This window comes from Heteronotia binoei, unplaced genomic scaffold (assembly GCF_032191835.1).
Source record: "Heteronotia binoei isolate CCM8104 ecotype False Entrance Well unplaced genomic scaffold, APGP_CSIRO_Hbin_v1 ptg001011l, whole genome shotgun sequence".
Lineage (NCBI taxonomy): Eukaryota > Metazoa > Chordata > Lepidosauria > Squamata > Gekkonidae > Heteronotia > Heteronotia binoei.
Window position 1 is genome coordinate 456,551 of NW_026800152.1, and position 25,604 is coordinate 482,154.

A 25,604-nucleotide genomic window follows, 5' to 3' on the forward strand; every position below is an offset into this window, starting at 1 on the left:
GATATATTAAAATGGAACAAACTTAATTTGTCATTGCTGGGTAGAATTGCTGCAATTAAAATGAATATCCTACCAAGAATAATGTATTTGTTTCAAACTCTTCCCATTGTGAAAGAAAGTAAACAATTTGATAAATGGCAAAGGAAAATTTCAGAATTTGTGTGGGCTGGGAAGAAACCAAGGATTAAAATGAAAGTTCTGACAGATGCAAAAGAGAGAGGTGGATTTCAACTACCGAATTTAAAATTATATCAGGAAGGAGTTTGTTTAGTGTGGATAAAATAATGGATAACGCTGTTAAACAAAAAGCTCTTAGTGTTGGAAGGTCACGGAAATAAATTTGGCTGGCACGCGTATTTGTATTATGGAAAAAAGAAGATGGATGTTTTTTTCTCTCACCATTATGTAAGAAATAACTTGTTAAATACATGGATGAAGTACAAGAAATATGGGGATGAGAGAAAATCGTTATGGATAGTGCCGGCTTAAGTAATAAAAATAACAGCTGAAATAGGTGAAGAAAGGTGGTTGTCATATAATCAATTATTAAAAATACAAAGTGGCAAAGTAGAATTGAAAACTGTTGAAGAGTTGAACAATAAATATGATTGGTTCCAAATGCAACAAATAAAGAGCTTGACGGATAATGATATCAAAACTGAAGGGATAAGAAAAGAACAAACAGAAATGGAAATAGTTCTGCTTGGAGATAATGAAAAATTAATTTCAAAAATATATAAATTATTGTTAAAATGGTCTACAGAAGATGAAGTAGTGAAATCTCAAATGATTAAGTGGGCAATTAATGTAAATAAAGAAATACAGATGAAAACTTGGGAATACTTGTGGAAAAATTCTATGAAGCTTTTGACGTGTAATAGTATTAAAGAGAACTGTTTTAAAATGATGTACAGATGGTACATGACTCCTAAAAAATTGGCAAAGATGAATAATAAGATGCCAGATAGATGTTGGAAATGTAAAAAACATGAAGGATCTTTCTACCATATGTGGTGGCCTTGTGAAAGGGCAAAAAAGCACTGGCAGATGATTCAGCAAGAAATTACTAAAATTTTGGGATATGAATTTAAGAAAGTTGCAGAGACTTTTCTGCTGGGATTACAAATGGAAAAATTTCCAAAAGAAGATAGGACTGTAATTTGGTACTTGCTTTCAGCTGCTAGGACATTATATGCGCAGTTGTGGAAGCAAGAAAAAATACTAGAGAAATGGGATTGGATTATAAAAGTTATGACATGGAGTGAAATGGACAAATTAACAAGAACATTAAAAGACTATGATTTAAAAGTTTTTAAGAAGGAATGGAAAAAGTTCAGAAGATATGTAGAAAAAGAGTGGAAAGTAAAAGGACATTGGACAATTTTTGATAATGATTAAGTTTCAGAAGAAGAAGAATATAAGTTTTTGTTTTAATAGTTAAGGGTGCCTTTAAATATTAGCATTTTAAGTAAATAACACCAGCGGGGGTCAAGTAACGGGGCGGAGTGGTGGGTAGAAAGTAATATATGGGGTAGATAAAAAAAGTTATTAAGATTTAAGAAATAATTTTGTTACCATGTTGCTAATAAAATTGTTTTAAAGCCAAGAGCAGTTCTTGAAGAGCTTTCTCAGCCCCACCTACCTCACAGGGTGTCTCTTGTGGGAACAGGAAGGAAAAGAAGACTGTAAGACACTCTGAGATTCCTTTGGGTAGTGAAGGGTGGGGTATAAATCCAAAATTCAATTCCTCCTCCTTCTATCCTTCTAACTGCTAAATGGCCAGCTGCATACACTGAGCTGATTCCAATGTGTATTTCTTTTGCTCAAGAATTATGATTGAAAGATCTCCACTGGATCTCTATTTTACATACACAAATATGCTTTAGGATTAATAATGGCTTGATATAAAATGTGAGACCAGTGGGATTCAGTGGTTAGTGTCAGGCTAGGACAGAAGACCCAGGCTCAAATCTCTCCCCTCTGCCATAGTATCTTACTAGAGGGGATTAGGCCAATCAGGCTCTCTCTCAGCATAACCTGATTATTGCTAGGATAAAACAGAGGAGGAAAAGAATGATGTTGCATGCAGCTTTTGGTATTCACTGGGGAGAAAAGTAAAGTATAAATATCTCAATAGAACCAAATAGCATTTTTTTAAAACCTTGCTAAGTCTGAACTAGTTTTTGAATACTAAGATCACTAGAACGAATTTTTTCCAAATTTAAAATGAAACTAAAAACTGGGAAAGATGACCACAGATGTTTCAGATAAATTTTATCAGAATGCATTAGAAATACACTGTCTTAGATCTGCCTTACATTGCACCTAGTAGTAACACACATTTTGAATTTACTGGATACCTGAAAGTTCCAGGGCTTTTTTTGTAGAAAAAGCCCAGCAGGAACTCATTTGTATATTGTCACACCCCCTGACACCAAGCCAGCAGGAACTGCATTCCTGCTCAAAAAAAGCCCTGTCTGAAACTATGTAGTTTGAAAGGTCTAAATGAGTATCAGATGCTCACTTGGTACAAAATGAGAATATTTATGCCCTACAAAGATCTTGAAATACTGTTAGTGAACAGAACAACAGGTGTCAATTCATTTCTAATCAACCTTCAATTTACATATCACAGTGGCTGGAGTAATAATGGCAGCAAGATTCATAAAACTGGCAATTGATAGACTAAGAAAAATCCAATGAGCAAAGAATCACCTGATAAAAGTGCTTGGCAATACTTGAATTAACACAGAAGTGTTCTGAATGCTTGAGTTTGAACTGTTAATAATGTAAAGCAGGGGGGTCAAATATGCGAATCAGGCCCCCAGAGTGCTTCTATCAGACCCCCAAGCAACTGGCTGTCATCTGCTTCCTTTTCCCTCTCTCTTGCTTCCTTCAGCATCACAGCTTGTTTGCTAGGCTTGCTGAATTGCACAGGCACTACAGAGCAAAACCTCTATTTTCTCCATTGGCTGAGGCTCCTCCCTTGCGGAGGAAGAGGGAAGGAATAGCTTGATATATCAGGTTCTTTCACTTGCACAGCAGAGCTACTGAACCAAGCCTCTCTTCCTTCTATTGGCTGAGGCTACTCCCCCTCCTGGTCCACTGGAGAAGGAAAGATCCGGAGCTTCCTTTGCCCATTTTTCTGGATAACACAGGAGAGATACAAGGAAAGCACCTTTAAAACCAATGAGTGCTAATGTTTTGAGCATGTTATTTTAAGCTTTAAAAACATCTTTGTGTTTGTCTGTGTCCTTTATAAAGCTTATATCTCTTGCTACCTGGCATTACATTTTATGACACACACGGCCTGGCCCGACAAGGTATCATTTATATGTCAGATCTGTCCCTCATAACAAATGAGTTTAACACCCGTGATTAAAGGGTTTGTTTTTGAGCACCTGAACATTCTTATAAGAGTTTAAAACAGGGGTGTCAAACTCATTTGTTATAAGGGACAGATGAGACTCTGCTGGGCCAAGCCATGTCAGGCCATATGTGTCCCTATTTAAGATTAGGTACCAGGGATATAAACTTTATAAATGACACAAACACAGATTTTTTTAAAAAAACAAACAACTTAGAATAAAACATTAGCACTTGTTGATCTGAAAGGTGCTTTCTTTGTATCTCTCCCATGAGATCCAGGGAACTGGGCAAAGGAAGCTCCAGCTCTTTCCTTCCCCAGGGGCCATGAGGAGCCTCAGCCACTAGAAGGAAGAGAGGCTTGGCTCACTAGCTCCGCTGTGCAATTGAGAGAGCCTGACAAAGCAAACTCTCCCTCTCCTTCCTTCCCAAGGGAGGCGTCTCAGCCAATGGAGAAAACAAACTTTGCTCTGTAGCTCCTGTGCGATTGAGCAAGCTGTTATGCAGAAGGAAGCAAGAGAGAAGGAGAAGGAAGCAGACGACAGCTGATTACTCAGGCCCCTGATAGGAGCCCTCCAAGGGCCTGATTCGGCCCCCAGGCTGCATTTTTGACAACCCTGGTTTAAAAAATGATTTTGTTTGTTTCATTCAGAAAACAGAAAAATTAATGACGTAACAACCTACACCAATCCAGTATTTGTATCAAATGACAGCAGTAAGGTAAAAGTAAGAATTTTCAAAACATCAAGACTACTGCACATAGAAGCAGAACATAATCCTGTGATTACTGAATGAAATTGCATACCAATATAACTCAAATTCTACCACCTGAATAAAGTATGCAAATTAAGGATGGACTATAATAACAAAGAGCCCCATGGTGCAGAGTGATAAAGCTGCAGTACTGCAGTGCAAACTCTCTGTTCACGGCCTGAATTCGATCCTGGCGGAAGCTGGGTTCGACTCAAGGTTGACTCAGCCTTCCATCCTTCCAAGGTTGGTAAAATGAGTACCTAGCTTGCTGGTGGGGAAGTGTAGATAGATGACTGGGGAAGGCAATGGCAAACCACCCCATAAAGTCTGCCATGAAAAAGTCATGACGTGACATCTCCCCAGAGTTGGAAATGACTGGTGTTTGCACAGGGGACTACCTTTCTTATATAATAACATATAACATGTAGGAAGCATATGCTAAAATCCTTCTTAAACTGTGAATCTCACTGGTAAAGCCTTCAGGCAAGTCACCAACCTTCTGTTTTCACCTAAATATTGAGCTACTATGAGGATAAACTATTCTCATGGAAACTACAAGATGTGATAAATAAACCTGAAGTTTAGTGACACCTCAAACAAATCAAACTTATTCCAGCATAACCTTTCATGACTCAGCCCTCACTTAAGCAGATAGATGCACATGGGGGGCAAATTTTACAGTCACCTTCATAATCAAATTATTGGAGGGTTGGGTGGAGAAGAGGTGGAGTTACAGCAGAGGGAGACATATAAACCATTCTGGTAAGAAGCCTCTGAGAAAGGGACTGGAACAGATGCGGCTGTTGTTCACAATTAATGATGAAAGGGAACAGAGGCAATAAGTCTGGGGGGGGGAGGGGACAGAAAATTTGAGGTTTTTTTCCTCTCATTTTTGAATGTAAAATTGGGGAAGTGGAACACTGAGAAAAGCATCCATAAATATTTTCTCTTTGGGAAAGAGTGAGATGCTACTAAGATACTCAAGAGATTTTTATAAAAGACAATCTGTAACATTAGAGAATGGCAATTCTGTCTGTAGACATACAAACCTACTTCCAAACATATATTTATGGCTTGATTGTAATCTACAATATGCTGTACTGTGTATCTTATATTTTAATAATCAATTTGGCCCAATCTACAGACACTTAAACCACTCATCAGGACCCAGTGGGAAGAATGAAGATTTCCTCCAAACTTGGGGAACCCTCCTCCCAAGTTTGCAGAAAAATCTGAAACCTTTTTAAAAAAACAGGGGGGGGGGGTGAAAACCTCAAAACACAATGTGCTTCCAATGCCAGCATCCCTGCTCCTCCACCATGAGGCTCCTTCCATTGCCAGTTCATGGCTTCCTCCATAGCTGGTGTGGCCTCCCCATAGACAGCACAGTTAGGCCTTACACAACCATGCCCAGAACAGCTTCCTCCATCGGTTGGTAGGTGGAACAGCTTCCTCCATCAGTCAGGTTGGTAGGTGGGCACATGGGGGAAGGACACCAAGAACTACTACGTCTCCCCTCCACACATCAAAGAGCCAAGAAGGGCAGGGAGAGGATGGATGAGCAGTGAGAAGGGACCGAGACACCACTGGAACCCTCTCACCCACCTGTCCCACTGTCATGGGCCGACCAGCTACTACCTCCTTGGAAGAGGAGGAATCTGAAGAATCAGGCCCTATACTGATGGAATCCCCACCTGAGATGGATCCCACAGCAGACCCAATAGGTGAAGCATCAGGAGGCAAGAATACTTCCCTGTCATTTCCGGGCTGCTTGGTCTTCCAGAAGAAAGACACAGAGGCAAGCTCCCCTGGCAGCCTCTCCTGAGCCAGCAGACTGTTGAAGAGGAAAGCACTTGGTGACTCAGGAGAAATATGGGAGCACTCGGCTGCTTAGCAATGGTCAGCATTAGTTCTTGGAGTGGAGTCCTTGCAGGACTATGACCGACAGGCTGATAGGAAAGCAGTAAAAAACAATCTGACCCTTGCAATGTGTTTCCCAGCTGGCATTCGTAATTACCATCGGGTAAGGAGACTGAAAGGAACTGGCTCCTCTTGTCAGACTTGGTCATAAAGACCACTAGCATAGTAACTTCTGGTGGCAGGGCAGGATCTTGAATTATTTGTGGCAGGGCAGGATCTTGAATTATTCTGGTGGCAGGGCAGGATCTTGAATTATTTGTGCTCCTTATTTGTGTATTTTGTTGTATTCTTCTGATAAGGAAGATAAGTCCACTGACCACTGTAAAGGCTTGGCATGCAAGCGGGCCCATGGAATCAGATCTATGGACCATGATGAGCCCCAGTACTCTCAACCAATGCATGAGGGCCACTGACATCTACTGATCCAACAATTTTACCTGCTGCTTTGCAGGTAGAAACTTTGGCCACCCTTGTCTGAATCCTAGCCCCTAAGTGCACTGTATCTCTGGAGGGTGTGAGATGGCTTTTAAAAACACACACACACTGATCAGGCACCCATGTGTCTGAAGGAAATGCACAGTGGACTTGGTGTCCTAGCTTACTTCCTCTACCTCCTTGGTTCTGCACAGGATATCATCAAGAAGATAAGGATAAAGGTGGATTCCTTGCTTAGGTAGGCTATTAGAACTACTAGGACCTTGGTAAACACCCTCAGATTATGCCAGTCCAAACAGTAAGTCCATGTATTGGAAATGCTGACCTTGAAAATAAAAAATAGATCTTTAAAAAAAATGGATCTTTTAAAAACAATTGATTAAAAAAAAAAGAAGAATGAATCTTTTAAGTGTCAAGGTGTCAGTGTCTGGCTTGTGAAGGTTATCAGCCCAAACCTGATGACCCTGGTGAAATCTGAGAACATGGCAAGAGCCCAGATTGTCAAGACAGGCTGCTTCAGGGCCCTAGGGCCATGTTGTTATTATTCACTGAATCCTTATGTGTGCTGGTCACATCCTTAGGCAAAATTCACTGTCACAGGAGGTGGCAGCGGCCACAAACATAGAAAGCTTCAAGAATGGATTGGATAAACATATGGAGCAGAGGTTCATCACTAGCTATTACCCACATAATATCGTTGGAACTCTCTGTCTGGGACAGTGATGCTCTATATTCTTGGTGCTTGGGGAGCAACAGTGGGAGGACTTCTAATGTCCTGGCCCCATTGATGGGCCTCCTTATGGCACCTGGGTTTTTTGGCCACTGCGTGACACAAAGTGTTGGACTGGATGGGCCACTGACCTGATCCAATATGACTTCTCTTATGTTCTTATGTTCCTCTTGCCTGCTGGAAGGGCAAAGACCTTTTTCCTATGCGTGCAAGAACATGCTGTTGCCTGGAACTGCCCATTCTGCCTTTATCGCATAAACAATGAATTCAGAGAACTGAACCTCTAGTATCTAAATAAGTTGAAACCAATGAACTGGGTTTTCTGTTTTATCCAACTGATAGTTAAGGGAAGGAAAAACACTTTTTAAAATATCTGGAAACATTCTGGCTGGAAAGGCCTAGAAGAATTTCCCCTCTTTATCAGAGCTTGTTGTCATACATTCTATAGCTGAAAGGAGCTCCTCCACCCCCGAAACCAAGCCTGAGTCGAGTGGTGACAAAAAAAGGAACACTGCTTTTGACTAGCTATCAAAAGCTCATGTTGCCAGTGCTAGTGTCCTAGCCACGGAAAGACCAACATGATTCCCAGTTGCGTGTGTGCAGTTGGGGGAGGCCCAGGTCAGACTAAAGGCCTGCATCCTTCAATTTGCAGAGGGAGTGTGGAAAAATGCAAGGGAAACCTGAGCAGTCACCATATTGGAATTTTCCTGAACTGCCAAATCCACTGGGAAAGACTTCAGAGAGGGGGAACTGCTCTGCTGCCCCTGCTTGGATTGGCCCTTTGTTTGTGTTGTTTGCTTGGAGGTGGGGGGGGGGGGGTTTCCCTCACTTTCAGCTCCAATCCTCTCACTTTCTGTAGGCCCAGAAGCCTCCAAGTCTGTATGGGGTAGGTCACCCACTGCAATCTCCTCATGGTTGTTTGGACCCAACAGAGCTCTGCTGGGCTTTTCCAGTGCAGTCAGCGGCTGGCTGCAGAACAACTCAAAGCCTTGGGTCTGCCAGAACTAACAGAGGCCCATGACTGTCTCCAGTGCAGGAGAGGCCTGTCACAACAGTCTCCCCCTTCTTTCTAAGACTGCAATGGGGCCCTCCTCAAAGCATTTCCATCTTCCATGCCAACAAGGTAAGAGACTCCAAGAGAGTGAGTCTAGGCTCAGACTCAGTAGATCTCTGCTAGGCTTTTCCTTTGCAGTCAGGAGGCCAGCTGTGGAACAAACTGAAGCTTTGGGTCTGCAACAATGATGGCAGCTTGTGCAGTTATAGAGGTATCTGCCGTTGGCCAGTCTCCAGTACCTGGAACTTCAGGCGGGAGAAGTTTGTCTTATTCTAATAGACTGAATACCATCACCTTGTCTTAACGGCCTTTTTCTGTTAAAGATCAGCAATGGGGCCTTCCTTCAAGGTTTTTCCATCTTCCATACTAATGACAAGAATTTCCAAAAAAGCAAAGCTAGGCTCCAGCGTTCTGCTGGACTGACAGGACTATTGAAACTGGAGGATCAGCCTCACTCTGAGCCAATACAGTTTACAGCTCTGTATAGCCCTGCCTAGAACAAGAGGAGATGTGTTCTAACCAGTCTGGATGAGCTCCCCCAATGAAGGAGAACATGAAGAGTAGCTTCTGAAATGCACTTTAATGAACTGGCAGACTTACATGAAAGCAGGTGTTCCTTCAGATTCCCAGGCCCCAGACAGCACTATGAATTGCACTAGCAATACCTGGCATGACCAGCTGTATGTACTTTGCTCCCCTAAGAGGCCATGCCCAACTCCTCTTCTCCGAAACTTGGGAGGTCAAGCAGGAATGGACACATCTACCATGTCACTTTTGCTAGCTTGAAGAAAGGACCCAGTTGGCAGAAGTGCACTTTGCCATTTTCTCTACTACTATAATTAGAAAATACCATCTCCAACACCTTCAGCCAAACTCAGCAGAGCTTTATTCAGGATTCAGCCAGAAAAAGTTTGCTGAAACAGAACTGCTTTAAAGGTTTACCTATTTTTTACTATCTATCTGTATGAAATACTAATAACACTAATAAATATGTAGCATTGTGTTTGGTAAGTGCAGGAAAATGGTTAGATAATGCTACACTGGACAGAAATAATCTGAATAGAATACCATTACCTTGCACAGAAAATCCAGTTTGTTTTAAATTCATACTTTAAACATGTATTTAGGTTTAACGTCCCTCAGAGCATAGTCTTAGTCTCATTCAAGGTAGAATTTCTAGTTATAGTTCTGACCCAAATACAGACTGCAAGAAGATATTAACCTGCACCACGAGTGGAGAGTTTTGTGCTACCACCAGACACTTCACAAAACCACATTTTACCAACTTGTACTACTTTATATTTTATTTATTTCACATGAATAATGCAATCACCTGTGCTTCACTAGTCCCCACTCTTTTTACTTTTAAAACAAAGTGACTACTAGGAGATGATTAATTGGAATGAATAGGAAAAGCAAGTATTATATACATAAGCTCCTGGGGTTAAAACATCAAAGTGTGATTTACTCTATATCCTTTACACAGCAGTTAACCACTGCATAATGTGAAGTTTTAGCTTGAAAGACAATGTTGGGGGAAAAGATAACACATTCAACTGAAGGGGTCATTTCAATCCATTCTGCTAGATACTAACATGGCTAAGCTATTGAATGTGTGAAACGATATGCACAAAGAATTAAGTTTCAATTGGATCTTGCAAGGTGTTAACTACTGTTGAAACCTTCAAATGCTCTCAAGTAAACTTACCAAAAGACATTCCATACCCACATCAATGGCATGTTTAGAACTAATGTACAGCTAAATGGAAGCTTATTTCTCTTCTGCTTGCAAATGTCTTGAAAACTGAGCAGAAGTTACCTTGAAAGACTTAAATGTGTGGGATAATATTTATACCAAGTAAACAACCAAGGCACACAGTACCAAAGAGAGTCAACTGAGAACAAACTTCTGTGTACAGTCAAACCATCTAACACTAGATGCGAAATATATAGCATATTAACATTCTCCAAAGGATATATGCTATATATCAGAATTCTATGTTCATACATAAGTATTCCCTTAAAGCTAAAGGTCCTGAATCACAGAGTTCCACAAACATCCAGTTAGCAATAGTCCATATTGCAAATTCCAAAGATGATAATCCACAGAAGGGGGCAAGGCAGTTGGCCCCCTTCCTAGAGCGTCGGGACCTAGCAACAGTGATTCATGCAATGGTCACCTCGAGATTGGATTACTGTAATGCCCTCTACATGGGGCTGCCTCTGTGCCGAACCTGGAAGCTGCAGTTGGTGCAGAACGCGGCGGCTAGGCTGCTACTGGGGCTCCCAAAGTGGGAGCACATACAGCCAGAGCTGCGCGGACTGCACTGGTTGCCAGTTACATACCGGATTCGTTACAAAGTGCTGGTTATTACCTTTAAAGCCCTATACGGTCGAGGACCTGCCTACCTGAGGGACCGTCTTTCCCCATATGAACCCCAAAGAGCACTGAGGTCAGCAGGGAAGAACCAACTGATCATCCCTGGGCCGAAGGAGGCAAAACTGCAGAGTACTCATATGCGGGCCTTCTCTATCGTAGCTCCACACCTATGAAACCAGCTCCCGGAAGAAGTGCGGGCCCTGCAGAACCTTGAACAGTTCCGCAGGGCCTGCAAGACTATCCTTTTTGGGATGGCCTTTACCGATTAAATGACAGAGGGACTCGCCTAAGTGATTTTCGCCATCATGCTTATTGGAAATAGCACCAGAATGTTAATTTTAAATTTTTAAATTAGATTGTTTTAAAACTAGATACTGTTTTTAAATACTTATTGCATAATCTATTGTATTTGATGTTGTTAGCCGCCCTGAGCCTGCTTTGGCGGGGAAGGCGGGATATAAATAAAATGTTGATTGTTGAGTTCCAAACAAGATCTCAGTAGTGTTTCTTGTTTCATTGTCAAACTTTCCCAATAGAAAATCATTGCTGTACATTAGGCATAAACTGGACTTCCAAAGCCAAACACTGGCATCATTTAACATGGAGGACTGATAAATCTTTCTCACTCTTTCATCGGCTAATCAGCCTTCTGATAATGAGTGAAAGTCCCCCTTTTCCCCAAAAAAAAATTCAGCCTAAAAGCACAACCAGATCATGGTTGCCAGACTAGATGTGTTCCAGAAGGATACCATGTTTAATGACATCACTGCCACAAAGAGATACATGCTAGATTCTACCCATCCCTTCTTCATATAACTGTTCACCACAGCCTTTTTAATGTCAAATCCAGGCCTGAAACCAGAAAAAAATGGATCCAGTCTCATCCAGAAGTTCTTAAGAATCATGCCATCATTATAATCTGCCAAATTGGGAGAGCTGTGAATAGCTAATAGCTCAAATTTCCCCTTTACCCTGTTCTGTTTAGAAGCCGTCTAATGACCCATTTCTTTCAAGATAGTCAAAGCTACCTGTCTTTCAAGAAGGCATTCATAACTACCAGGACCCAGCTCATCACTCCTCTCCAGACAGAAATAATCAGCCAAGAAAGGGAAGCACAAAGCAGATGAGTGGTAGGTCAGACTTCTTCAAACAATCTCTCTTCACTCATGTTTCATAAATGAGATTTATCCAAGCAAACATGACAGCTAAGAGCTCTGGTAACATATGAATTGTTAACTTTCAGTATTGGTGTCAAGTTTAGAGCAGATAAAAATAATTTAATACGCAAAGTGCTATGTAAACATGTCACAACAGTTCAGGGCTCCAAAAACTGTTAAAACAAATCTGCATCCAGCAGGCCATTTCTTTGAAGGAGTTCCACCAGATGGCTACAAGCAGATACAATGACATCAGAAAAGTAATTTTTCCTCTGCTGCCATCTGAGATAAAGAATACATTTTAGTTACATTTGGTTTACTTTCTTCCAATGCTATAGCCATCCTTGCTGCTTTATCACCCCGAGCTTCTCTGTATAATTGGGGAGCTAAATGAGCTCTATTCAGTGATAAGAGTACCTATGAATAATTGTATCTACTGCTTAAGTCTCCCTATTCCAGAGATCATATAGGACTGACTGAACTACCAATCGTGTAATATAGTTTACAAAAGATCGGATACACACACGGAACTAAGATTCACTAGGTAGTAAAGTGGACATGATAAAGGAATAATAGACACATTATCACACCAGCATATCAACACTGACCAGCATAGGACATAAAATCAAGCGCATGACCTGTTTTATATATCTCAGCGCAGAATATTTTAAGAATTGAACTATTACCTAAGGAAACATCTTTCTCCTATTCAGCCACATGCAGCAGCACATTTTTGTTTATACGCACATACAGGAAGTCAGTCCTACCTTTTTTTTCTAAACAGTGTTTGAAAGTACCCTATGCTATCTTCAAAACAGAACATCACAGGGAAATAGTATCAGGAGTGTAATTTTTTCCAGTGTAGGTGTATACAAAGAATCTCAAAAACTAATGTTTCTCACTGTTTTTCATATAAGCCACTTCCTTTCTAAAGCCCACACATAGCTATATCACAGAGAATCTTTGAATCTTGCCAAATGTTTCTCAAGAGAGAGTCTTATACAAAATACTACTCTCCATTATTACTGCCCAAAGAAATTTAGTTATAGTGCTTGGTTCCATTTTGTTGGGAAAGTTCCATGTTATGAATATTTCAAATAAAAATGATTTTACATCTGTAGGTTCATCTACAGTAGATAAGCAGATGAATGGAACTTATGTACATTGCCCTCTGAAGTCTTAGAATAATGTTCTGAGTGGTTTGTTTGTTTTTCAACTTTTTATTGAATTCCACTGAACCTCTCTGTGGCCCAAGAAATGGTAACAAAAGCATAATGATTTGATAATGGTTTAAATGCATTTCCAATAAAAATCAACTTAATGAGACATTATTCTCACATTACTTCTCATTACTAGAACTGAGCACAGATTCAGTTCTCTATCAAAAATAATTCTGCCTTCAACGTATGTTTAAAAATATAACTGCCAATAAATCATGGCTAAGGCCAAAGGTTCTGTCACACCAAATGTGAAAGGAAATTAGAACTATTTTAGAACTTTTACCACTGAAGGCACACAATTCTATTTCCCAAATGTCTATTATATCACAACTCTTGTTGTCGATGGAGTGCCTATTAGAGCAAGGCCTCAAAGCAAGAAGTTAATGCAATGATATGCTATAATTAATCAATTTGGAATTTTATTAACAATATATGTTTTTTAAAAATTAAAAGAGTTTTATTGTCAAAATGCTTAATTCTAAATTGCAAACAAAATCAATTCAGCATGTTGACAACACAATAATCTGAATGCTCAGCATTTTGATTATTTTTCCACTTATGTAACAAGTCAACCAAATGTGATTCAGAGTTCTTTTTAAAAACTCTGAATCACATTTGGTTGACTTGTTAAATACAGGCTGGCTTTAGTGTAATAAAACAAGTATCAGTAACTATAAAGATATAATCCACTTCTGGTCCCAGCAAGGGAAAATTTCCTCCCCTCCTGGGCAGTCCTTGATGTCCACACTCAGTTCAGTTTGCTGGTCATTATCTATAATGCAATTCATCTGACCTGCTCTTCCACAGAATCTTGGCATGCAACTTATTACAGCTCTAAGCAGGATCTATTTTGCAGACAGGTGCTCTGAGGAAAAGAGGAGAAAATAAAAGGGCCACACCAGTCACTAGGAGATAAAAAAAAATAAAGCTAAGGCCAATGGTGCAAAATAAGGTATAGTTTATTATTCAGTTAAAATTCCCTAAACACATAAGGAAGTCTGGGGATTTTAACAGAGTAATCAAATATATTTTAATGATAACCATCAGCTTTGGCCTTATTTTTTATCTTCTGTACAAGAGAGGGACAGGTGAATCTCTATATGCAAACCATTTCTCTGCCTCCAGCACTAACCAACAGCCAGCATGTTGCAATCTGGCACTGCACAAAGCCAAGGGCTGGCCAGAAAGAAGCTGGATCCTTGAAGCACAGCACCACCTGCAGAAAAACTGGATCAAGCTCCAAGTATTTAAAGAATATTTATCACCAAACAGTAAATTTGCAACCCAAACAGCTCACAACAATTCCAGAAATGAAAAATACAAAAACAAATTTAAGAAAATGAAGTTTTATCTTTGGTCAAACATTATTCTTATGGTCAATATGTATACCTGCATTAAGAATTACAGTATCACACCAGTATTGAACTGCACAGTGCATTTACATGTATTCAATAACCTTTTCAGGATCTGAACAGACATGCCACATTAAATACACCATATATTAAAGGTATGGTCAAACAAGTGATTAATGAAATCCCTATATCCTCAAATCTTCTTAAATCACACTATTATGGATCACCATGGTCTCTTTCCCACTTACATCAAAACAGAATCTTCCCTTTATTGTGTTCATAACCCATAGAGCTGCAGCCAACCTGAGATCTACGCCAGAAAAAAAAAGTGGGGGACTGGAATCCTACACAGGATGACTGTAAGAAAATGTATCAGAAGTTACAACAAAAAGATGTAGCAAACATTTAGAAATAGAAGTAGTGAACAAATCCCCTGAATGTTGACAGTGTCAAACTACCAAAAATGACAAAATAAAGCATACTCTCAAATGTCTTATTTTCATTTATATATCAAAATGACTACATTTTGACATAGCATTAAAGTGCATTAAGACTACTCATTCTCAGATGCATAGCAGCTGCTTGGATTAATTAACATAAAGTTAAGTTAGGGTTTTACTGAAGATATTGCAATGCATGTTATCCATTCAGAATACTGATACCATAATAGACAATGAAAGTCTAAACAGTTGTTTATAAGAACGGAAGTATGGACAACACCAGAAAGTTACATAACAAAAATATGAAAATGCATTACCTAAGGAATGTGCTCAAGATAAGAATATTCCACAGCATATAGCAAATGATAAAGAAAAAGGTACTTTCATTACTGATTTAATGTTTCAACATTTGGACAGAAATTCTCTTTAGCCAATAAAGAAAAGGTGTTTCATTGGCGTAACATCTTTGTGACTTATTCACACATTATATTTTTGAGGTTCATGTAAAAATTAATGCATCTATAAAAACAAACTGTGCATTCAACAAACATGTTTCTGATATGGCTACTATATGTATCTATCAGTGTGTCAAACTGGCATGAGGCAAACACACAACCTGTTACTTAACATGTCCTGTGACTATAAGAGGAATGAAAAGTCATCCTAAATAATGGCAACAAGTTATTCATATTATGTTTCCAGATAAGTAAAATACTGATCACCTAAGTTTAAAAATGGCTTGCCAGTGTAGTCATCATTCACTTGCTTGTGTCACAGGAGTTTTAATTTGTGAAGAAAAAAATATATTTACAAGCTATCAATGTTCCTTGAATGGGATAAATTTAAAAAAAGTTGTATGATACCACAGCATAGCAATATCTAACACAATGGAACCATTATCTATAGCAAATCAATGCAAAGCAATACAATTGTAAAGATTTGTTCCCCAATACAGCTGTTTGAAAGCTGCCCTAAATCATAATTTTTAATTACAGCTAATCCATTTCTTCTTGAAAATATATTTCAATTATTTGATAAAGATCTGACACCCTTACATCTTATTCCAACAAAGATATTCCAACAAAGATATTAAATTAATATTTACTTCAACTAATCAAAGAGTAAAAAAATAAAATCTGAAATCCAGTGTATTGGTTTAAATTTTTTACTATAAAAGTTCTAACCCAATACAAAGACTGGTGCTTGTATTTCAGAAACCAATTCTAATTTCAAATACATAAACATATAAAATATTTAAAAATGTAAAAATAAAGATTTGCACAGGTTCTTAATAGAATCATCTGGTGAAGGCTCTCTTTTGACCTGCTTTTACAATGTCATCATGAGATGGTGATTTAAAGTCAAATGGAGTGATTTCTGATAAGGGACCAATTTCATTAATTTTTACTTCCTGGATCTGCCTGCTGTACAAGAAAGCTTTATGAAGACTAACAATTTGATGCTTGCATCTCTTCTTTGGAGGGTAATGAAGACACAAAGTTAATGCAAAGGCTGATGGTCTTGCAGAGAGCACCTTTGTCCATGAACCAGCACCTCCTAAAAGGCATGATCTGAACCTTGCTTTCCTTTTCTTGTTTCCTTTAGGTACAATCAGTTGCTGCCCTTTGTTGGAAAATGAAACTTCAGTTTTGGGAAATGGGGTATCCGATTGTACTTTTATGGGTTCTGGAGATAATGATGATTTTCTAATAAGAACACTTAGATCAATATCTGAATTTACAACTGCAGGTGGCATTGTTCTAGCTACATGCAACTTAAAAGGGCTGGCTGCTGCATGATGCTTATCCAATTCAACAGATTTTGCAATTAAATCTGAAAGTGATAGGCTCTCAAGCTCTTTGACTGGAGAAGCCCTCAAGAAAGTCAGAGAAGATAAAGATCCTGACAGTTCGATCATCCCAGATGAAATCTGAGGTTGGCTGCTTAGTTGTTGTGAAGGTTGTAAATCTGTATCAGTGAAGCAAGGTAATGACTCATTACAAAGATCAGATAAAGAGTAAGTTTTATCTGAGGTATTCCCTTGGTGTTCCTGCAGGAGATCAGCCAGCGATGGACTTTCAAAAACTGAAAATGTTGAGCCACCAGCCCTCGAAGGACAGCTACCACACTCTTGTGAACTACCCTTTTCCCCAAAAAAGGATGGACTACTTCTGAAACTATCAGTCTTTTTACTGAGCTGATGACTTATCTTATTGTCTAGCATCAAATTCCCAAAATCACTTATTAAGACAGAAGGATTACCAAACCTATCTTCACTATCAAGGTCTGATTTTTTTTGGAGGACAACTAGTCCAGTATTTTGGACATCTGATGAGTCACCTGTTTCTTTACTTCTCATCAAGGCTTTCAAATCCTTAACACCTTTCAATTCAGCCTGATCCCAAGCAGACTTTCCCAATGAATTATTTTCCAGGAATTTAATTCCAGAACTAAAGCAAGCATCACATTTATTACAAAATCTCTGGCTTGAATTTATACTGTCAACCAGCGGGAGGCTGGTCTGCTTGTTAACTGATTCATAAAGTGATCTGTCATTAAGAATGTCACTAAGTGGGACAGGAAGAGATCCCAAAGACTTACAAGAACATGTTAAGGTTTTCTTTCTGACTGAAGGTATATTGACTTTTTTAGGTCTGAGGAAAGTTTCGTTACTTGAAGAATTAGAAGGATTTTCCAATCTGACTATGGGATCACTAAGACCAAAACTAGCAAAGTGTGAAGTTTCTTGCAGCAAATTAGTCAAGTTAACTTCAGAGAACATTTCTGAGCAGAATAAGCCTTACCTTACATGAGCCAACAATTCCAAGACAGGTGCAGGGTCACAGTAAACACAGTTCAATTTGTGACAAGGCAGGAAGGACAACAGCAAAATCAAGAAAAAGAAACATGAAAAGGCATTTAATTAACAAACATTATTTACAATATTTTTTGTTGTACACATACTCTGGATGCCTAAAGTCACAGGCTCACAAATCCAATTTAATTACACTAAATTTATCACAGTTTTCCTGCAGTAGAAGCTTAGAAATACTAAGCGAGAAATATTACATTCCACAGGAATGATTGCTATTATCCCCACAACAGAATTAGAAGTGACTCATTTAAAACTTCACATTATCTAACATTTTACTTACAGGCAACTTAATACTGGTAATTATATTTACAGAAATATCCTTTCAAAATGAAGGCTTATCTACCTGGTACCTGCCTAAAGTCCTCCAAGATGAAGGCTTAACTGCATATTAATCCATTTTATAGGTGTTTTCTATATATGCCATTTAGCCTTTCAATTTAGATACAGAGAAAAGTAAAATGTTTAAGCTGCCTTTAGTCATTTTGTTTCAACTATTCATATATTACTCATACACAGCCTGCCCCCTGCTGAGAAGAGCCACACACTAGCTCCCATGCAATTTAAACACAAGCATACCTTTTGTTGCCTTTCCTGAAACTACAGTATCTTCATTCTTGATCTTCACATCTTGCTTGTTAACTTGTGCAAGCACAGAATCCAAAGCCTGCTGCACATCAAATTTGCTATTCAGCACTGCTTCCATCATCACCTTCTCTGGCACAGACTCCCCAAGTATTTCCCTCATGTGGTCGAGGCATGAATCAAGCTGAGCTAAAACAAAATAATATTAAGTTGTGCAGGACAAGGACTTTCATGCAATGACATGAAATATATTCAGAGCTTACAAATGAAGATACCAGCTCTAGTTTCTCTTAGCCAAACCACTGCCATATTCTTTCAGGAACAAGGCTTATTATCCCTTCTCTCTCTTTATTCCACCAAACAGTATAATAATTTTACCACCTTTTTGGAGTTTGTAAAAGGCTGAATATTTACCAATGTAGATATTAGTGACAAGAACGGCATTTAATTCAAAGAGATAATGCAGATATATTCAGGCCTAAATTATTCAACGTAATTGATAAGTCAATGTACCATCATTTAACAGTCCATTTTAAGCATTAACAGATACTGTAATTAACTTTTAAGATAAACAGTAGCTTTTCAAGCTTCAGGACTAAGCAGATGGATACCCTAACTGCAAGCACTGAAACTGAAGTGTTAATAAAAATCTGCTAAGTAAGCCTTTATATTCTCTTCATCGTGAATGGCTTACTGAATCTTAAATCTACATCCTTTTAGAAGGCATTCCATTAACTACATTAGAGAAATACAGAAACTTCTACAAATCCACCCAGTGGAAAAAATAAGATTAACTATACATTAGCCTTAGACAGAGAAATAAGGTAGATTCATTTTTTTAAAAAATGCTGAAGGCCATGTTGGGATTGATGTCTTTGTCACTGATAGACATGGCAAAATAGGAATGAATGCCTAGAAGTATAACCTAAACAGAGAACACAAAGTGTTCTAATAAGCCAAATGTATTATTAGGATTGGCACAGGAGTGCCAAGATAGTGATGCCAGCATCATAAATACACACTAGTTGGCACAATGTTTGCAAGTGCTGTTGCCATCCCAAGTCACAAATTCTGTATGGTACCACTACTGATACAGAACAAAGCTGTTTGGAAGTACTTACATATATAATTTTAAAAAACCCAAAAACATAATTCATCAACACTATGTTACTCTTAACAAATATAAGTATCTAAAGGTTACAAGATATAGAGGACCTGAGAAAGCGAGTCTCAAATTCCAAACAATCCATAATTTTCCCAACCCTGATGTGTTAACTAGATTACAGCTCAAAGACCAGGACAGAAAAATGCTTTAAAAATATTTTAAAGCTGTTTGTTATAATGAAATTTTAAACCCTTGGATAAGAAACAAATGCTGACTGAGATAAAGACACACTAGCATCAACTGGAGGCTTTTGTGCAAGCTTCCATAGGCAGATAGCACATGGATCCTGCAGAAACAAACAGGGAGAGCAAAGGATCTGAAGCTTTTCTTTCCCTCTTGGGGCTCTGTAGTTCAGGAATTCCCCAGTGGGTGCCATGGAACCTGTCAACTGTTTTAGGAAGTGGATGGAACCAAGTAAAGCTTTTGCCTAGCAAGGTTTCTGATAAAAAATGTTGCTTTGGCAGCAGCTGCCTCCACAGCACAAGAATCTGCACTATGTCAATGAAGTTAAGCTGTGGCAATTAGTTTGTGGCTGCCTCAGCCTTCTGTGGGAGCCATTCTGTGGCAATCATTTTGTTGTTGTCACACATACCATGCCATGTCAGAATTCCAAATGTGCCTGTAGACTCAAAAAGGCTGGGGACTCCTGCTATAGCTGCTACCACAAAAATTCTTTTCAGGCCAAGAATTTTTCAGCTTGAACATAGATATTGCAGCAACAGTGCAAACATGCAGCCCACTGAGATAGCTGATAGAGAGACCTGCTATCATATTTAACCCTATTTAATCTGTGGAGTTCCAGGCCTGAGTGAAGCTGACCTGACAATAAAGAAATCTGGTAACTTTTAAGAAAAACACATTTTTAAAGAAAAAAAAAACTAACCAGCCTGACAAGGACCAAACATTCTAACAGCCAAGGGCAGCTAGAAGTCAAACAAAAGAAAGACTCAAGGAGAAATAGTTAGTCTACTACAAGGTATGCATCCTTCAATCCTAAACTCACCCCAAGTTCTAGATATTATGAGGTTATGAGTTCTGATGGTAATAACCTGTAATAACCTGATCCTCCTTCAGAACCTTTCTTCCTCTCCTCATTAAAGAGTATTCAAAAAGCAGCGGGTGGGTGGGGGAGAGAGCACCCACTGCAGGAGCCAGTTCAAGCTAGCTATCTGTAGCCAAGTCAAGAGTTCTGGTCTATGCATTGACCATGAAGACTTTTTAAAAAACACACATCTGGTATCTCTAAAAGGAAAAAAGTCTTGATAAATGTGGCCTTGTACCTACATAAAATCCAGAGACCAGGGCCATGGATAAACAAGACAGACTATTCTACATAGCTAAAAAAATATCCAAGGTTTGCAGAAGAACCTAAAATTTTAAAAGAATACTAATAATAAAATGGGGGAGTTAATCCCCCCATCGAAATGATAAGAGGGATATCTGTAGCTTTAAGAGACAGATGCTTGCAGGGGCAACCACAACAGTATTATCAGCCTTGGCAGTACTCCCTGTCAGTAAAAGGCAATGAGGAACGGAGAAAGCCCTTTCCAGGACTGTTCTGGATTCTGAGGAAAGACTCATTGCAGCCACACTTGGCAGCAACCACCAGGTGACTTGCTACCACCCAATTTGTATGACTCACCCAGGACTTCCTGCTTGCTATGGTTGGACAACAGCCACTCCACAAAAGTTAGTGTGGGATACTGGCTAGGGTTTCAGACTAGGTTCTACAAGAGTTACATTCAAATTCCCACTCTTTTTTTGGAATCTCACTGAGTGACATTAGGCCAATCACACATTCTTAGCCTAGCCTACTTCACAAGGTTGTTGCAAGGACAAAATGGAGGAAAGGAGAATTGCGTAAGTCCCCATCATGGAGAAAGACAAGGTATAAATGAAATAAATAAATAATAAATATACTTGAAGATGGGAGACAAATAAAAGGTACATTGGTTGGTGGGTGCAAAGGAGAGAAGGACGCAGGGAAAGGTGAGGGCTGCCAGGAGGAGCAAAAGAGAAAAGAGTCTGGAGATGAGATACAAGAGAAAGTGAGGTACCTTGTGCAAATCCTTCCAAGTTCCCCACTGTGGAACAGAGCCCAGATCAGGCAGCACCAAGTAACTACACCATATTTTTCCCCTGGAGAGAGGCTACCAAGGAAGGAGAAAGCTGAAGAATACTGATGCAGTAGGATGGGTGGTTGGTGGGAAGGAAGCAGTAAAGAGGAAGAGGGTATGAGGTCTGCCAAGGAAGAGAAAGAGGAAACTGTAGAAGAGGGAGAATGAGATGCCCCCTCCAAGTCCTTGCAGGTCTCCCTGTTGCACCTATAGATCAGCTTTGCAAGCCATCCTCTTTTACTGAAATAAAATCTCCATTCACTAGAGCACAAGAGCACTGGAAAATATTATTTATCACTAAAATTTCTTGAAGGCTGGAGCACACAGCACCCACTTTTTCCAAGTGGATGCTGGTGGCTCCCACCTTGCAAGAGGCAATTTTGCCTCTCGCAGGGCTGAAGCACGCAGTGCCCACTTCCACCCTGTTTCCCTTTAAAAGATTGGGGGAAAGCAGGGGGTTAGGGGAGCTGCGTCTCAGGATGCATTGACATCACTCTGAGTGACATCATCACATCAAGGAGAGCCTCTCCTGGAATGCCCCCTCAAATCCCCCTACTGGGGACAAAATTGAACCTGGCAACCCTACTACAAGGGGTTATACAACTAAGAAAAAAATAAAAGCATAGGACTAATTTGCAGAGTCACTGGTGTTACCTTGGCATTCTCTTCCAGAGAAGAGATACAAGCCCACTGCAACTTTGAATACAGAGGATTGCCAAGATGCACCTCATTCCATTCCCTCCCAGACTTTTCCCCACTTTCTCTCAGTGTATCAGACCCTCCAACCTTTCATAATCAAGCTGGGAAGGCTTTAATTTGTCCCATCCTGAAACCGGGTTTAAGTTCCCATATGTGATGCTTCACATTTTTTCTCCAATCATATCCAGGCACACATTCCCCAGACTTTTATGCCCAACTCAGGATAACCAAATAACCATCTATCTTGTTCCTTCCTGGCAGCTGAACAAAGGGTCATCTTCATCCTGCCTATTTGTCTCCATAAAGAAAAAACATTCTCCTCTCAACTTGGAATATAAGGAGTCTATTGCTCAGGAAATAATGTTTTGTCTGAGATAAGGGCATCTTTGAGTGTTAATGAAAGGTAGCCTACATTTCTCTATCACAACACTGATCACTTCTAAGCTAAGACAAATTGGAGAGAGACCATGTTCATCAGGAACAAAAGCACTCTCCTACACTCTCCAAGGGCTTTGTTAAACTACACAGAACATCTAAAAGCTTATACCATCCTCAAACAAGGAAGAATAATCAGGGTTGCAGAATGCATTCACAACCCCAATTCACTCTCCCACGAACTACCATACAGCACGGAAGAGAAATAACAAATATGACCACCACTACATACTGCACTATTCAGATTCAGGACTAGATGAACAGCTTCTTGCTTGACAGTCAATACAGAGAAACTGAAAAACAGCATTAAGCTTCCAAAGTCCAGGGCTTTGTCAGAAGAAAGTTACCTTCTGAAACAAAAAGTAGTTCCTTGTTATTGTGGAATAATAGGAGAATTGTCACCCCCTTGAACTCATCACAGACTAAGACACATACATATACACACACGGTAAATAATCATTAATCAAATTTACATTCTTTGGACAAGTCATTTAAAAGATACATGAAAATAAAATTCAAGAATTGATCTTCAGTATTAATTATTTGTTTATAGGTACCTTTTTCAATCCCTGTTAGCTGATGACTAGAGACACTGTAATTGCTATGTTCGGTATCTTTGTAGCCATATTCTTCTGTTTCAGCAAATGATGAAGGATTATCTCGTCTTGAATAGATAAACTGAGCAGCTGTAACACAAACCAACAGTATAGTTTCATTCGTGTTCAGTAGTTGTTCTATTGACTGCTTGTGTACTTGATCACGTGTGTACTTTGTATTCACAGATCTTATACCATTTAAAAGAGTGCTAAATAAAAATGTTAAATGCTTGTGCTGCTGAAAACTATCATCACAACAACTTGAAAGTTTTTTTCTGCAAATTCAGTTCATCTTCTTATAGCATCTTATGGTTGAACATTAAAATTTCAGTTATAAACACCCAAAAGGTAGATTTAAGGACTTTACTTAAATATCATTATTAAGACAACTTGTTTTTCATATAGCCATATCACCATAACTTTATAAAGGAGTTTAGATGATTGATACTAATAGGAATTTACACAGAACTTTTCTTTAGAAAGAAAGACCATTGTTGAAATAGAATTTAATCACGATTCCATCTTTGAAAATGAATTTGGGTAACATTTTAATTATTTGGGCCTATATTCCCTTCTCACTGGTTTTACACCTCAGGATTTATCATTTATTATTAGAATCTAAGTAAAGTGCTTTTCCACAGCTGGAGCTCTTAAAGTACTGCCAAGAGGACAACATCCATCTCACATGATGCAGGGAGTATCATCTGCACTAGTGATGGGGAGGGGACACCAGCATATAAATACCCACTATTCCATCAAACTCACAGTCTAGTTTACCTTTCAAGTTTGTTGTCAGGATAAAATGAAGGATAGGGGAGCCATGTATGTTGCCTTGAGCTCATCAAAAGGACAAGATAAAAATGCAGTAACTAAATACTGTTGGAGAATTAAAACTAACCTGTTGAAGGTGAAATACAATAATCATCCTCTACAGACTGTCCATAGAGATCATCTTCTTCAAAGTCTAAGGAACAAACACAAAATTAACTTTCTTATAATTGGTGTGGAGAAACACCATTTTAGGCCTGTGCTTGTCTGGGAGTTGGCTGGAGGAGTCTTAAACTTTGTACTTAGGTGAGACACTTAGGTGAGAAGGGCGGGATATAAATCCTAATATAAATAAATAAATAAATATAAATAAACTCTAGGCAAGGCTTTGGCCTAGTCTATTCCTCCTTCCCCCTCCCCTCCGGTCTGGAAGCAGCACTTCTGAGGAGGCCTCCTAGAGAGACAAGAAGTCTTTCAGGCTGGCCTCCCAGAAGGCTGCAGGAGGCAGAGGACCTTGAGGCCGGGCCTCAGAACTGGCAGGAAGGAGGATTGGGAGTCCTGTTCCTCTCGGTCAGGAACCCCTAAATTGAACAGGTGGTGGCAGCGTGCCCTAGTGGTGGGAAGAAGATAAGCTCCCTTCAGGAGCTGGCAATTCAAAAGGCAGTTGATGGGACAGGGTCTGAAGGCAGAATCGGGCCGGTTCCATCACAATTGGTTAAATAATTTATTACAATTGGTTACATAAATAAGTTTCCATAATTCAGTGAATATAATTTTATACGGAGAAATCTGAGCCAACACTCAACCATTAAAAATGATACATACTTGCATAACCTGATTTATTAGTATAAAACTTGGCACTACAGAATTTCAATTTGGGGGAGGAAGGAGGTGAGCTTTAACACCAGAGCTGGCTATCAAAAGCTTTCGGTGCTCTAAGTCAGCCGTTATAAGGTCTATATCTTCAGAAGAAACAAAACCATGAACCATATTTTGAAAAGATTTGCTAGAATTAGCCTATTTGGGATTTTTCATGAATCCTTCCATTTTCTTCAAAAGCCTACACAAATAAAAATTCAATGCATGGGCACTGGCTATAGAAACTTTATAGCGTCTTTTTAAAGTAGCTGTAGTTTGTTTCACACAACACCCTGAAGTATCAAGCAAAACTCTTAAATCAATTCCCCACTAGCCTTGTCCCAGTCTCACGCTCCTCTTCTCCATGAGGCTTCCTTCCAATTTTGCACAAGCTGCCCTCGGGCTGCAACTAGCTCCACCTCTTTCAGAGCAAGATCCTCTAAAAACCGGTTTCTGCTTGCAAGAGGCAGAGTGAGTTGCAGCCCTGGGGCAGCTTGTGGATCAGATGGAAGCTTCATAGAGAAGAGGAGTGTGAGACCGGGACAAGGCTAGTGGGGAATCGGTCTTAGTCACTAAAAGAACAATACTAGCAGGGAATGATGATACAAGGACAGTGATTCTACCAAAACTTTTAAAGAAGAGGTGGAGTACACAAGGCTTTTTTTGTAGGAGGAACTCCTTTGTATATTAGGCCACACACTC

The 25,604-nt window shown here is 39.4% G+C and overlaps 1 protein-coding gene across 2 annotated transcripts in view; it reads right to left on the reverse strand.

Annotated features, from left to right (window-relative positions):
- Positions 1-25,604, reverse strand: part of LOC132590900 (HBS1-like protein) — a 91,847-nt gene that overhangs the window by 64,240 nt on the left and 2,003 nt on the right. The window contains exons 2-5 of one of the 2 annotated variants that reach the window (XM_060263826.1): positions 24,175-24,240; positions 23,238-23,366; positions 18,259-18,453; positions 17,099-17,606 (exon numbers count right to left, since the gene is read on the reverse strand). In XM_060263826.1, the coding sequence (XP_060119809.1) occupies positions 17,099-17,606; positions 18,259-18,453; positions 23,238-23,366; positions 24,175-24,240 (898 nt within the window). The remainder of the gene's footprint in view (positions 1-17,098; positions 17,607-18,258; positions 18,454-23,237; positions 23,367-24,174; positions 24,241-25,604) is intronic. The other variant, XM_060263825.1, reaches the window with a different exon arrangement.